General features: G+C 54.5%; 1 protein-coding gene across 1 annotated transcript; it reads left to right on the top strand.

Moving 5' to 3' along the window:
- The first annotated feature begins 7,133 nt into the window (after positions 1 to 7,133).
- Positions 7,134 to 14,229, top strand: FEZF1 (FEZ family zinc finger 1). Its single transcript, XM_063135004.1, has 7 exons — positions 7,134 to 7,287; positions 7,371 to 8,326; positions 8,462 to 8,596; positions 9,805 to 9,937; positions 11,547 to 11,768; positions 12,574 to 12,637; positions 14,088 to 14,229. Exons 1-7 carry the CDS (start codon positions 7,134 to 7,136, stop codon positions 14,227 to 14,229), a joined length of 1,806 nt encoding a protein of 601 aa, XP_062991074.1.
- The last annotated feature ends 439 nt before the right edge of the window (positions 14,230 to 14,668 follow it).

The following is a 14,668-nucleotide window of genomic DNA, read 5'->3' as shown; positions in this document are numbered from 1 at the left end:
CTAGGTTTCATGGTCTGGGTGTTATGGCACTGGCAGGCCCGCAATGCAATCCAGAGTTGATTTTACAAGCAAGTCAGATGATGGGTTAAGGCTGGTTTGAATTTCTAGCCACCCCACTCCCACCCCAAAAAAACCTCCATCGAAAACACCCATCCATATGAAGAAAAACTCAAGTCTACTCCAATTACCTTCCCCTGAATTCCACCGCCCAGTTGCTTGCAGAAGCTTTGACCTCCATTAACTTGCAGGAAGGGGCAATTCGTTTAAAAACTTGTGTTGTTATCAGTAACCCATTTCCTCACAAAGTGAAACCCAAATTAGAAACAACATCGCCTCGCCTCTCTTTGCTGCTACCTTGTGCTGCTGCCCAATCACAGCGACGCTAAAATCCTAGATTTCTCCTGCCATTTCTGTCCAGGGGGAAACAAACCCCTACCCCTCCCCCCAAAAAACCTTCCCAACTTAGGTCTGGGTGCTGAGTGCGAGTGCAGCCATCTCAAGCCAACGCCGTGAAAGGCCCCGGAGCCCCGCCCCATGTCAAAGACAGCCGGGGAGGCTGGCTGGGGCTTCCCGGCCGGCGATGGTCACCAGCAGCGCAATCGCGGCATGGGCAGAAGGAAGGCAGCCCTGCTGGCGCTGCGCCCGAGCGGCAGGACGCCGCTGATCAACCGCGGCGGACAAAAGCTGCCGCCGTTGCCTGACCCAGGCAGGCCCCGCTCTGATTGGAGCAGGGCCGAGGGGCGGGGCCGAGGGGCCGGCGCTCGGAAGGTGCGGCCAAAGGAGCCGGCGGATTGGTTGGGCCCCGGTCCCACGCGTTGAGCGGGTAAATTGAAGCGGAATCCGAGGGCCGCCGCCGCCGCCGCCATCGAAGTGTGTGGGGACAGTTTATGGTTTAATAGCGTGTGGAGTTTTGCCTAATGCCAGAACTAAGGCCAGTCGGGGGCTGGTGGCTCTGAATTCAATGGGGCTGTGAATCCATGCTGGCTTTCAGTCAGATCCACCCAGAATTCCAAAGTTAATAGTTTCAGCACCTTGGAGAGCTCCTTTAGAGGTCTGGCTGGTTCTGACTGAAGCCCAAAATGAATTCACAGCCCCACCGAAATCGGAGCCAACAGCCTCCACTGACAGAGGCCCGAAACTTCCTCTGTCCCCAAAATGCCAGGGCTCATCATTCCATAGGACACGTGGAAGTCATCATAAATAAAATGTTGGGGGTGCATTTGTAACCTATTCTTTTTCACAAGGGTTCTTCCAGACCAGTGTGGCAGGGTTTACAACAAAATTCCCTTTAAAACACTACAGTGCAGTCCCAAAATCAAAAGATCAAACGGAGTGTGCCTCCTTCAACAGAGCCTAGCGCAGCCTTCACTCTTAACTAAGCCGCAACCTTATTATTATTATTATTATTATTATTATTATTATTATTATTATTTATTTCTTACCCGCATTATCATTTACACACTTACCGGCATGAAGTAAATACCACTGAATTCAATGGGGATTACTTCTTAGCTGACTGCACTGCAAAAAGGCTTTCCGAGGCAGGTAGAACCATGAGCTCTTCCCGTCCCAAAACATCTGCTTCTGGATGCTTCCTTCCATATTTTTGCTGCAGCTTTTTCCCATGGGCACCCACTCAAAGGGGCTGCAACTGCCCCCTAATTCCAGTCTTGATGTCATTCTGAGAGCAGCAACAGTTTTCCACCTGCGGGAGCACCTCCTCCTAAAGTTACAGGCGGCAGCAGGGCGAGGCTCCTCCATGCCAAAGTAGTTCCATTCTGAGAGCAGCAATAACACCTTGTGCTATGTACGCCTGTCCTGTCTTTCTCTCCTCTCCAGGCTCCTTCCATATTCTACTTCCTTCTACTTTCCAGTTCCCTCCAATACGGACTGGCAGGCAGGCGAGGCCCAGCCAGGGGAGGTCAGTAAATTAAACCTGGCGATGGCGGGGTGGGATACCATCGAGCTGTAATTTAAAGTGAACTAATGAGTTACTTTCTAGCCCACAGGTAAGGTGAGGTAAGGTGTCAGGAGAATATAGAGGAGTTGCCCATCTGGGAAGTGTGTGCGGAAGAGGGGGTGCTTATAAGGACAATCCCTGCCAGTCCCAGGATCACAAGGGAAGTTGTACACTGGCTTTTCTGACTTAATCCCCCCCCCCACACCGCTGCTATTCCCCACAGTAAACATGCATAGGATTGATTAATGTTGGTATGTGAAATCACCTTAAAATGCTGCTTTCATCCACAAAGACTGGGAAATTGTTGAAAGAGAACATAAGGGAAAGGGAGAGATGGCTAATTGTCATATTATGAGGACAGCCATTCCAGATTTCATCCATGCTCATCGGCACCCACAGGGAGGGGCGAGGAGGGGCAATTGACCCCCTGGGAGCAAGCCATAATCTCCAGATTCCCAGCTTTCATTTAAGGAAAAAAGGAAGTCTCTACCCCTTGTAGAACTTGAGATAAGAGGTAAAATGTGCAGCCACTATTCTGCCTATTCGTTTTGTGAGAAACTAGCCTGCTCCCATCTTTTGGTGGTTTAAGCAATAAATGAAGTCACAGAAGTGATTAACACACCCACTGTCTGGGTATTTTAACCTTTCTGGGTGTGTTAAAACTTTTTTGGGTCTTCCCTGCTAGGAAGTAATTGCAGCCTCATAAAAAAATAATTTAAAAATCCAGGAGTTTCCTGTAGCTGGGTTTGGGCACTAATGAGTTTACGAAAACAACAAGAAGGTAGCCACCAGGCGGACCTCGCTCCCCGTACACTTACTTGAAGGCAAGCCCCACTCAGGGCCAATCCTGGGTGATCCGGATCTTTAAAGCACCCCTACCCCATGTGCCTACTCTAGAGTAGATACGAAAATAAAAAAAGAAGTCGGTGTTAAATACAGATTAACAGCAATCCTATGTAGGTCTACTGAGAAGTAACTCCCACTGAGTTCGATGCTACTTACTCTTGGGTAAGTATGCAATAGGACTGCAGTAATGTCTGCTTTGGCCCTCCTCTCCAAGGAAATTCTGCGTCTCAATAAGTGGCTGAGATGTACTAATACCGAAGACAAGGATGGAAATAATGGGAGCGAAGAATGACCATTGACATGATGGGCTCCATAGAAATCGTTTTAGTACAACAAGAAGTAAATGCTGCAGCTTTAGGCGGCATAGGAATGTAAGGAAGAAAGGAAGAAGGCCATTGAAATAGCAGCAGCCCCCTCAGCGTGTTTACTCGGAAGTAATCCCCACAGTGAAGTTTACTTCCGATTAGTGATCAAAATCGCTATTCACAGGACGCGATCCTGAGTGTGCTGACTTCGTAGTAAGCCCCAATGAAAGTAATTGGCTTCTGAAGTGGGTGAGGCGCCCTGCGCATTTACGTGGGTTTCCCTGCCCGCAAGAGCGCAGCGGTGCGCGATCCTGTGTGCAGGGAAGCCGTTTAAGGGCTTTTTGAGACTGATTTTCTTTCGAGGAAACAAATTTCGGGCGAGAACATCCGAGATCGCAAATTGGAGATCCACAAGCCCCTCTGTCGCGGCCCAAAGCTGGGCCAGATCAGTGGGAGGCACCAGCGGCTGGACAGAAAGCTCCACTGGACGCAAGGGAACGTCCTTCGATGGGATCGCGCTGCCTGCCTACCGCCCAAGGCGAGCGCCTTCCTTTTTCAATCGACTTGCTTCGGGTGGCACACGCGCAGCGCGGTCCTGTTCTTTATTCTCCGACTTTATTCTCAGGGGCTTAGGATCGCTGCCTAACTTGGGAGGACTCAGTGGGACTTCGTGGAGTTGCGAGCGACTTTCCTCGGGCAAAGCCGCCTATGGTTTCAGCGGTGCTCCGAATTCTGAAAGCCATTCCGGATTCACTCCGGATTTAGCGCGAATCCGGCTTGGAGCGGGGCCTTCTTCCCCAACACTTTCCATGCCTCCGTCTCTCGCCGCCACCGGCCTGTGCCTGTCTGCTGGCTCCTCTCCCTTCCTCCCCGGATCCGTCAAAGCAGCACCCGCTGGGGAGCACGGAGCTGGCGCTGGATTGCCAAAGCGCCTCCTTAGGCCGGCGGGATTCATGGCCGAGCCGGTAATTGCCGCGTCGGGGATCTGATTTCCTCCGCTCCAGCGACGCGGCGTGTCGTTTCCCCTCCCAAACACATGTCAAGAGCAAGGGGAAATGTCAATTTCCTCCCCCCGCCCTCTCCTAATGGCCAGTAAAAGAGCCAGCTGTTGATGGCGCGTTCAGGAGACCGGGCAGGGGAAGCGCCCTCGATGCCGTCTCGGGACGCGTTTTCCCAGGGCGGGCGGCCCAGTTGCAATTGGGGAGGGAAATCGGGGCTGACGAAGTGCCCCCCAGAAGGGGAGCGAGGTCCGCCTGGCCGTCAATCGCAACCACGACCCTGCCCGGGCGCCCACGAGTGCCCGGCACTGTCCACGGTGGCCCGATCTCGGCCTGGGACAGCCCCCCTCGCTCCTTCCCCCTGGATGCTGAATCGGGAGGCGGAGGAGAGAACCTGAGCTGCTCCAGGGACGAGGGCAATTACAGGCTGAGCGCCGACCCATCTGCTGTGGGGAACCGCTCCGGAGAAGAGCCTTCCCCAGGGAGAGACGTGTGTGTGTGTGAGCGAGAGAGGACGAGGGGGGAGGTCGTCCCCTTTCGCCTGTCCCACCCACCCAGTCGGGGAGCTGCACCTGCAAGGGGATCGGAGCCCCTAGACCTAGTGGGGAAGCAGCCTGAGGCGGCTCCTTCCTCCTAAGGGACGGGCGGGGAAGGCGATCGGCATCGGCTCTGCGGCAGGCAGGCATAGGGCGAGGAGGGCGGCGAGAGGCCCCGAAGGGCCAGGGGAGCGTCGCACCTTGGTCTTTCTGACAGGCCCTCGGGAGGACCTAATGGGCGACTACACGATCGCGAAAAGGTGTTTGCCATTAAAAGCAGGGCAATGCACTTCGATTTCTTTTAAGACGACACCCTTTCAAAACAAAACAAAACAAAACATCTACTGCTGACAACAACAACAATAATTCTCCCAAATGTTCAGGCGTCTTTCCTTGAAATAGACCCACCCATCAAGAGCGCTCTGAGCTGCCTGCCGGTTAGAGAGCTCAGTGCGTTGTGATCCTGTTCGCACGGTCTGTATGCTCCATTTCCAAACGGGCTCCAAAGCGGTGTGAAAACATTCGATAGAGAACAAATTCTCTGCCCACCACCTCCCTGCGGCTCTCGCAGGCCGCCCATTTCCCTCCTTTCGGCGAAGAAAATTAAAGCCCCCGAGCCTTCCCCGGCATGTTTACATAGCCCTTGGCCCCGGTGACTGAAAGAGTGATTTGTCCTTAATTAGTGGATCATCTTAAAGCTGAGAGGCTCAAAACCAATTTGCCCCGAAATGGCCCTGTAATAGCCCTGCAATTCACTTCAATGGGACTTCACGGGGACCATGCTAGAGGCGTGACGATTTTCCTGCATCGTGTGTGTGTGTGTGTGTGTGTGTTACATAAGGAGCATTTGGATCCACGGTCGAGTTAAACAAGATTTTGTTGTTCTTTTTATTTTATTTTTAAGCAAAAACGAAATCTCAGTTTTGGGAGGAAAGATTTAAATCCAAACACTGGTTTGTTAGCAGAGCTAGCAATCACTAGCTGTTTATCACTTTTGGAAGAATATATCTATAGATAGCAGAGGTGTGTGTGTGTATACATACACACACACACCTTGAAAGTGTATTTAACTCGCCGATTTTCAAGCTGAGATGGGGACTAACTACTCAGAGAACAAGAATAACTCCAGAAATTCCCTCACTCTTGCGTGTGTGCATGCGTGAGTATTTTACAGCCTGGATCCATTCAAATCAATGGGGAGAGGGGACTCCTCTTCCTCATCGATCTAATTATGCCATGGCATTAGAGCACCAATTTTCCACACGAGTCCTTTGCCAACTTTCTGGCCTCCTTGGACACCTGGATCTCCAAAGATTTCCTTCTTCGTGGTGTCACTTTCAGTCCTTTCAGCCGACCAGACGGTGTTTGGCAGCCCAGCTCGTTGGTCCTCCGGCTCCCTCAATCGCCAATTTCCTTGGATTTCCTTCCAAGGAAATCCACACGCTTCCCTTAGGAAGGCAAAGCTAGTAAGTTTCAGTAGAAGGGCTTCAGTAGAAGGCCGAGGGAGGGAGGGAGGGAGGGAGGGAGAGAGAGAGAGAGAGAGAGAGAGAGAGAGAGAGAGAGAGAGAGAGAGAGAGAGAGCCTTTCTACATCTAAGGGTTATCCCAGGAAAACGGAGCGATCGTGCCTGCCTGCTCCCGGGATCCCCTGTGTGTCATTTGCATGCACAGGGATGATCCCAGGACGATCCCGGGGGAAAAGGCAGGTGCAGAAAGGCGGGAGGAGGGAGAGAGAGATGAGAAAGGAAGAAATAGGGAAGGAAGAAAGGAAAGAAAGAAAGTGTGCGAGGAACGGGGCAGAAGCAGAGCAGCCAAGAGGCGCAGCGCGCTGCGCACAAGCGGATGTCCTCTTCTTCCTGGGCTGAAATTGACAAGCAGGTAGTGCAACTTTGCCAAAGAGACGCCCAGCGCGCCAGCCCCGACGCTGGGCTCCTTTGCCTTATTTCTGAGGTCATACCATGCATTTTCCTTCTTTCTTATACAGGGGAGGAAAATAGATGACATTTAAAGGCAAACAAGAAAATTGATCTTGAGGCCTCGAAAGCCCGTGTAAGAGATTGGGAATAATGCAAGGGGAGGGGAGGGGAGGGGAGGGAAAGGGGGATCAAGAGAAGGGGGGCAGGAGAGCCACCTCCTTCTCTCTGGGCGGGAGGCGGCGGCGGCGCGGGCTCCAATGAAAAGTAGCCGACCGCTCTTGGGGGTGGGCAGGGGAGGGGGGCTCGACTTCCTCCCCCTCCCTTCCTCCTAGTGCCTGTTGGAAGCGAATTGAGCAATTATCTAGTTTACCTTCTCCTCTTGGAAGTTAACGATTGGCGGGATCGTGGCTGCTGCTATTGACCCAACACTTTCCATTGAGAGAGAAAAAGAGAGCCGAGGACGAGGAGGACGACGACGAGGAGGCGGAGGCGGAGGCGGAGGCGGAGGAGAGGGCGATCGTCCCCCGCCAAAGGAACGCACAGGCGGCGACGGGCCGGCTCGAGTCCGTCGGGATGGGCAAGCTGGTTCTCTTGCCCTCGGCCGTCGAGATGGAGCTGCTGCTGCTGGGGCGGCTGCTGCTGGTGGTCCAGGTGGCGAGGAAGACGCTGAGCGGGGCGCCGGCGGCGGGGAGGTCCTCGGAGGGCTCGGTGTCGGCTTCGGAGGGCGGCGAGGCGGCGCGGGCGGCGGCGGCGGCAGCAGCAGCAGCAGCAGCAGCAGCAGCCGGGCTGGGCTCCCTCCTGGCCGCTCAGTGATCGGGCGCAGCAGGGGCCAAGGCAGCAGCAGCAGCAGCTGCAGAGGCGCCACTTCGAGCCAGCGGCCAGCCATGGACCATAGCCGGCCGCAGCCGCCGCCTCCCCCTCCTCCCCCGACGGCTGCCAAGAGCCTGGCCGCGCCTCGGGGCAGCATGCTGAGCGCCTCGAAGCCTCTGGCGTTCTCCATCGAGCGGATCATGGCCAGGGCGGGCCCCGAGCCCAAAGCCCTGCCGCTGCTGCCCCACTTCCTGCAGGGCGGAGGGGGCCCTAAGGCCGGGGACCCCGTCAAGCAGCAGCAGCAGCAGCAGGCGGCGGCGCTCAGCCTGGGCCCCTCCATCCCCTGCATGATCCCCTTCGTGCCGCTGGCCTACGAGCCCTTCGCCAAGGCGGGCTCGGAGCCCAGGAAGGCCCCGCTGGAGCCCGTGTCGCCGTCGTCGCTGCTGAGCCTCAAGCCCCAGCAGGCGGCCGAGCTGCAGCAGCACTACAAGCTGGTCCGGCCCCGCGTGGTCAACCACTCCTCCTTCCACGCCCTGGGCGCCCTGGGCTACTTCAGCCGGGCGGCCGACCCCGCGCCCCTGCCGCCGCCGCCCCCGCCGCCCCCGCCGCCGTCGGGCCTGAGCCTCCACCCGGTGGCCTCCTATTTCCTGGGAGCGCCGCTGCCGGCGCCGGGCTTGCAAGCCCCGACGGCGCCCAAGGCCTACCTGGCCGAGCGGAACAAGCTGCACGTGCTGCCGCCGCCGCCGCCAGGCTCCGACAAGTACCCGCCGCCGCCGCCGCCGGCCGCTGCCTTCAAGGACCTGGCGCACGCCCAGCTGCACAGCGCCGCCGCCGCCGCCGCCGCCGCGCACCTCCTGGCCGCCGACAAGCTGCCCTTCAAGGGCGTCGCGGCGGACTTCAGCCGCGGCTCGCCCGGCGCCAAGCCCAAAGTCTTCACGTGCGAGGTCTGCGGCAAGGCAAGTGCCAGAGCCGGGCCCGTCCCGCCGCCTGGGGGCCCAGCCTGTGCCGGCCGTCGAGCCCGTGCAGGCTCCGTCCCCCGGCGCCCCTTCTAACCGCTCCTCTCTCTCTCTCTCTCTCTCCTTTCCTCCAAGGTCTTCAACGCGCACTACAACTTAACGCGCCACATGCCGGTGCACACGGGCGCCCGGCCCTTTGTGTGCAAAGTCTGCGGCAAAGGCTTCCGCCAGGCCAGCACGCTCTGCCGGCACAAGATCATCCACACCCAGGTAGCTGCCTCTCTCTGTCTCTCCGTCCGTCCCTCCGGCTGCCTGCCCAGTGCCCATGGGCCCTCCCTCGCTCCATCCGCCCCGACGGCGGCGAAGCTTCGGCCGCGCTCTCCTGCAATCCGTTTCCCGCCGCGTACAAAGCAACCCAGGCGCGAGGTCCCTTCACGGCGGGCCGGGAGGCGGCGGCCTCTCTTGCCTCCTCCCACCCTCCTTCTCGCCGTCTGGGCGAGCTTAGCACTGCCGCCCTTCCCATCACGTCTAAAAACCTGGGAAAGTGTGTGAAGGACTGCGCTTAGGACGGAGGGAAGGAGGCTGTCCTCCTTTGCACGCGTTCTCTCCAATAGTAGTCTAAAGTTCCATTCGTTTCAGTGGGTCTACTCAGTGGAGGCTGGAAGCTCCGTTTTTGGCGAGGTGTGAGTCTGTTCTGGGTTTCAGTCAGAACCAACCAGAGCTGTGAAACAGCTATCCAGGGTGCTGAACATATTTTGGGGTTAGGTTGCAGTACCTTGGAGAGCTCCTTTAGAGTTCTGGCTGGTTCTGACTAAAGCCCAGAATGGATTCATAGCCCCACTGAAATAGGAGCCACCAGCCTCCACTGGGTCTACCCTAAATAGGACTTAATATTAGGTGCAACTTTTTCTGTCCGCCTGTCTGTCTGTCTTCGTTCCTTGCCCCCTCCGAATCACATTACTTGGTAAATGCCTGCGTTTGAGTAAACCCTCTTGAACACAATGGGACTTACTTGTGAGTAAATATGTACAGGATTGCGGTGTTAGATAGCTGCTGGTCTCTTTTTCTCCCGGATCTCTTCCGCGCACACTACATTGGTTATGACTGCTTAGTTTACTGGGGCTTCAATCCCAAATGCATATACTCGGGAGTAAATCCCATTGAATTTACCTGGGCTTACTTCTGGAGAAGCAGGCTTTGAGCTCAGACTGTACCCTATACCCCGCACCCCGTCCCCATGCATTTGTCTGTGAGCTGCTGCACCTTTTGAACATTGTTTTCCTTCTGCTATTTGGTAGAAAGTAAACGGAGATTATACCATTTCAAGCCCCAACTGTTGCTGTGTTGGGGATTCAGGGGCAGGGGAAGCACAAGCGGCTTCGGTACAAAAGGGAGGATTTTGCCCTGCGTGGATAGGATCTGCAAACGGATCTCCTTTTGATTTGATTTTCTCGCCCCCCACCCCCGCCCCACTACAGGAGAAGCCCCACAAGTGCAACCAATGCGGGAAAGCGTTTAACCGGAGTTCCACTTTGAACACTCACACGCGGATCCACGCGGGCTACAAACCCTTCGTGTGCGAATTTTGCGGGAAGGGCTTTCACCAAAAAGGTACAATTGTTCTACATCGACCTTAGTCTGTTTGTTTTGCTTCTTCTGAGTTCCAAATAATACGGTCAGAATTGTTGTTGTTTTTAAAAAAGGTGACTGATACAATATAATGCAAAAATAAAAAAGCTACTTCCTTTTATGTATTCCTATGTACCGCCAGATTGAAAAGAACAAAGCAAAGCCAAACGGAGACTGCCCTTTCAGCCTGATCCGACTTAAGCTCCGATTTCAGGCTCCTCCGATTTTATTTTTCAGTCTGTCACTTCGTTTTAATTGGGATGGTGGGTGAGAAATTCGGGCGGATGTAAAATAGTAAGAATGATTGTGATTTTAATAACAATTAAGGATAAATATGATTATCAAGTTCAAATCTATGACGCATGTTTACTCGAAAGTAAGTCCCCCGAATTGTCGATGGAGGATACTTCGAAATACATGTGCCCAGGATATTAGCTCATCTATTTGGGAGTAAGTCCTGCTGGATTCAATGGAACTTAATTCCAAGTAAATAAATATAAACTTGGAGCAGTGAGAAGGAGAGATATGAAGACACGTCTAATATTTCGAACTCTTTCGTGAGTCTTTGAAAGATGAAAATTGCCATTTTAGCCCGCTCCACAACGCAATTGAGGCTGCAATCCTGTAGGCACACTTGCTTGGGAGTTAGATGCATTGAACGCAGAGGGGCTTACTTCAGAGTAGACATACATAGGATTGCGCTGCTGCAAATTATCATTACGATTTAACCTCGCTCAGTTTCACGGTTGAGAATGATGAGTTTCACATCCTGTTATTATTTGGAAGTTAATTGCGTCGAACCCTGAATTATTTGTTTAAGGACCAGGCTATAGATTGGCTTTCAATTTCTGTCCCTTGCTCCAAATTTGATTCACAAAAAAGCGATTAGATTTTGCTGGTTTGATTTCACTTTGTGTGTGTTCCCCCCTCCCTTAAACGGGGAGCTGGGACGGGAAGGGAAGTTAACCGGTTTATTTGTGCAACACACTTAGATCTACAGTGCTCTGTTAATTGTTGGGGGCACAATCCACATTCCATATTCACTGCTTTCATAGTGTTACATCCTGTTTTTTATTCCACATTCCTAACGATTTGACACAAGGTATAGATTGTGGTTTTGTGTCTGAACATAAATCGGCTTCAGGAGCATCTCACGATTTCGCTGTTGACGTTGTTGATGCTGTTGTTCATTATATTAATGGGATGATGATGATTCGTTAATTGAAATTCTTCCCACTGAAACGGTGGAGCAGACTCTGAAGTGCCAGGGCCAAAACAGACATTACTTTATTTCTTTGTCTAGCAGCCACATCTTGTTTGTTTTAATTTTTACTCTTCAAAATCCCTTGCCTCAGGCCACACTAAAATCCCGATCCGGATTGGGGCTCCTGCACCTACTCTAGAGTAAAAAGAGGGAGTGGAGGAAGACACAGAGATAAAATCCTGCCTTGTTTGGCCCTCAGTGTTATGAATTAAACGGAAAGCAGCGTGCAGGGGGTGGGGGGAGGCTGGACTGCAGCGGGAGATTCCCCCTCTGAAGATCGCTGAACGCCTTTCCCTGTTAAGTCCCCTCCTTTTTTTGCGCCTTTAGGGAACTACAAGAACCACAAACTGACGCACAGCGGCGAGAAGCAGTTCAAGTGCAATATCTGCAACAAGGCCTTCCACCAGGTGTACAACCTGACCTTCCACATGCACACCCACAACGACAAGAAGCCCTTCACCTGTCCCACGTGCGGCAAAGGCTTTTGCAGGAACTTTGACCTCAAGAAACACGTCCGCAAGCTGCACGACAGCGGCGGCGGCGGCGGCGGCGGCGGCGGCAGTAGCTCCTCCTCCTCCTCCTCCTCCTCCTCCTCGGGCCGGCCTCGAACCCCAGGCGAGCCAGAGCTGCCGCCGTCGCTGCTCCATCACTCTTGAACCAACCCCGACGGGGTTTATTTTCCTCCTCTCCTCTCCCCCTTTCTGCATGCACTTCGTCAGCGGTTCGGTGTTTCCTGCTCTCGAGAAAGCCCCTTCTCCTGCCTCTGGGAACTGCTGGAGAGAGGCGACGACACTGCCATGTGTGGTGGTGAAGGGAGTCGGGAGTGGGTGGGTCGGTGGGTGGGTGGAAAGACTTGAGTCCCCAACCCCCGCCCCTGTCTTAAATTGGCTTTTGAGATCACGGAGAAGCGAAACTTCCTTCGGGTGTATTTATTGAGCCGGACGGAAGCCTGTGCTTGTACCCCATGGGTTGTGTCCGAGGTTCGTCTCACTGAAGCCCCAATGGGTCTACTCCGAGTAGGACTAAAGCTGGATACGAGACCTCCCCAGCTGGGAAGCCTGCCTAGTGTTGCCAGATCCTCACGTCGCTCTTTTGTTTTGTTTTCATGGAGGGGGTGGGGTGGGGGAGAGGCCCCTCCCGCTGAAAAGCCGCGCTTGTGGCCATTCTGGAAAAGGCCCCCCTCTCTTTTAAAGGCCTTTAAGACCTTCACGCCAGAAGGCCGTTGCCATATCGTGGGGCCTCTGGAGAGGGCCGGCGGCTGGGCGGCGCGCCTGTTGAAAGAGCGGCCCAACAACTCCCAATTGTGAGGTGTCCCTTGGGTTCTCGCATCCCCGAAGGCCCTCCCTTCCTTCAGACGTCGCCTTCTCCCTACCAAATATCGGCCTGCTCCTGACTGTAAATGGTATCTTGGACCTGAGGTACGTGAAGGCCAGAAAATGGCGGCCTCCCTCCTAACGGGAGGCCCCGCCTGTGGAAAAGGCCGCGCCTCAGCTCAAAGGGGCCGCCCAAGGCCAGAAGGAGAAAACGACCTAAGATCTAAACCCTTTCAGAAATGGTGCGCGGCGTTTTAAACGGCTGCTGCCCTCCGCCCCTTCCTCAGACTACGCTTTCCCCCTTTTCTTTTCAAGCGCATTGTTGGCGCCAACTTGTGTGTTGTGAATGCAGGGATACGGTGCGCAAGAGAAATCCGATGTCTATTCTAGGCCAGGCTTCTAAGGGTTTAACCTAAGGAGGCCTTCCCCAAACTGGCGCCTTTAAGAAGTGTGTTGGACTACAACTCCCAACAATCCCCCAGCCAGCTGACCTAAGCTTTTGGTATCCCTCTGTGGGCCTTAGAGGCATGAAAGGGCAGCGAGTATGGAAGGGAAAGTGCCCTGTTTTAAGGGACGTCCTTTTCTTTTCTTCTCATTTCACCAAACCCCGCAGGCACTTCGGGATGCCCCTTCCTTTTATGCGCCGCGGAGCCCTCCTTCCTTAGGATCGCGGCTCTGGCTGCGTTTCAAAGGACAGGTCCAGGGGCCGCCGCCGCCCTCTAGAAAATAGAACCGATGCCCCTTATTTGCCGCGGTGCTTCTGGTCGCGAAGAACTGCCCCTTCCCTTGCGGAAGGCCGGGTCCCTTTAACACCGCCGCCGGAGGTCCTATGATCCGAGGAGATGCTGTAACGTGCAGCTCCCACTTCGGATGAGAGCAGAGTAGAAATGTCCAGGTGGTGGCGGCGGCGGTGGTGTGTGGGAGAGTGTGAATGGCCCTCTTTAATTTGGAAAGCTCTCACTGCAGAATATCAAAGCGCTCCAGTGTATTGCAGGGGTGGGGGAGAGTGTCCCCCCTCCCCCCCCGGTCGATCTCTTTATTTCTCTCCACTCCACGGTGTCTCCTCGGATCTGACAACCCTACGGCATCCAGCCCTTTGATTCCCTCGCTGTACATAGATTCCCCCCCCTACTCCCGCGCCCCACAAAGTGTGTGGATTGACTTTGCCTGCTGTTTGGCTTTGTCCCTCGGAGTCTTGATTTCTCCATTCCCGGTTGGTCCCTTTCCTCCTCCAACCCCAAGTCCCATCATCCCCTTTCCTCACTCCCTGACCATCGTGTTCTCTTGTGGACAGGGCGGCTGGATTCAGTTTTTGTACGCATTTGAAATTTCCGGTTGTATTTTTTTTAAATTATTATAATTATTATTATTATTGCACGTGCAAAAAAAAAAAGACTTTTGGTGGATCTGGTGGTAAATAAACGGGTGCATCGCCCCTTTAAAACGGAGTACCTGAGCAGCCGGCTGATGTGGATGAACGACGAAGGGCTGGGAGGGGGAAGGCGCCGCGGATCGGGGCGTGAGGGGGTGGGTTTCCCCTGTGGCTCCCTCGCAGAAGGCGACTCAAGCAAGCGGTGGCCGCTGCCAGGTCCATGAAAGGCGTCGTCGTGCTTAATCAGGCGCGGGTGTTGTCTAACTGCAAAGCGCTCCTGTCCGCTTGCCAAAACACTGATCCAACTGCTAAAGAGTTTAATTAAGACTCGGGGGTAATTAGTTCGGATTGATCAAAGCTCAGGGACTGAGGCGATTCGCTGCCAACCAGAGCCAGCCTTCTCGTTCGTTGGCGGGGGGAGAAGGGGGTGTTCCTTGCTCTTCCCCACGTCCTTTGCCTCGGAAAGCCGGCGAGAGAACAACCTCTGCCCGTCTGGGATCCGGGGTGAAACCTCCCCATTCTGGGTCGGAGAGGCAAGGCATCGTAGAGAGGCGCCCACTTAACCCACGCAGTGAGAGGAGCCAAGTCCCTTTTTCGTTTGGATCGGAGTGGCTGGAGGAGGAGTGGGGGGTGGGGGTGGATGCGTCCTACTACAGTCGGCGGGGCTTCGAAAAGAAGCACAACCGGGCATGTAGGAGTGGGGTGTTTTCCTCCTTCGGCCGCCGTTTTGATTCCCTCGCATTCTCCCGCGGTTCGAAGTGTTC

Source organism: Elgaria multicarinata, chromosome 9 (assembly GCF_023053635.1).
Source record: "Elgaria multicarinata webbii isolate HBS135686 ecotype San Diego chromosome 9, rElgMul1.1.pri, whole genome shotgun sequence".
Taxonomy (NCBI): Eukaryota; Metazoa; Chordata; class Lepidosauria; order Squamata; family Anguidae; genus Elgaria; species Elgaria multicarinata.
This window is presented reverse-complemented; position numbering and strand designations above follow the sequence as displayed.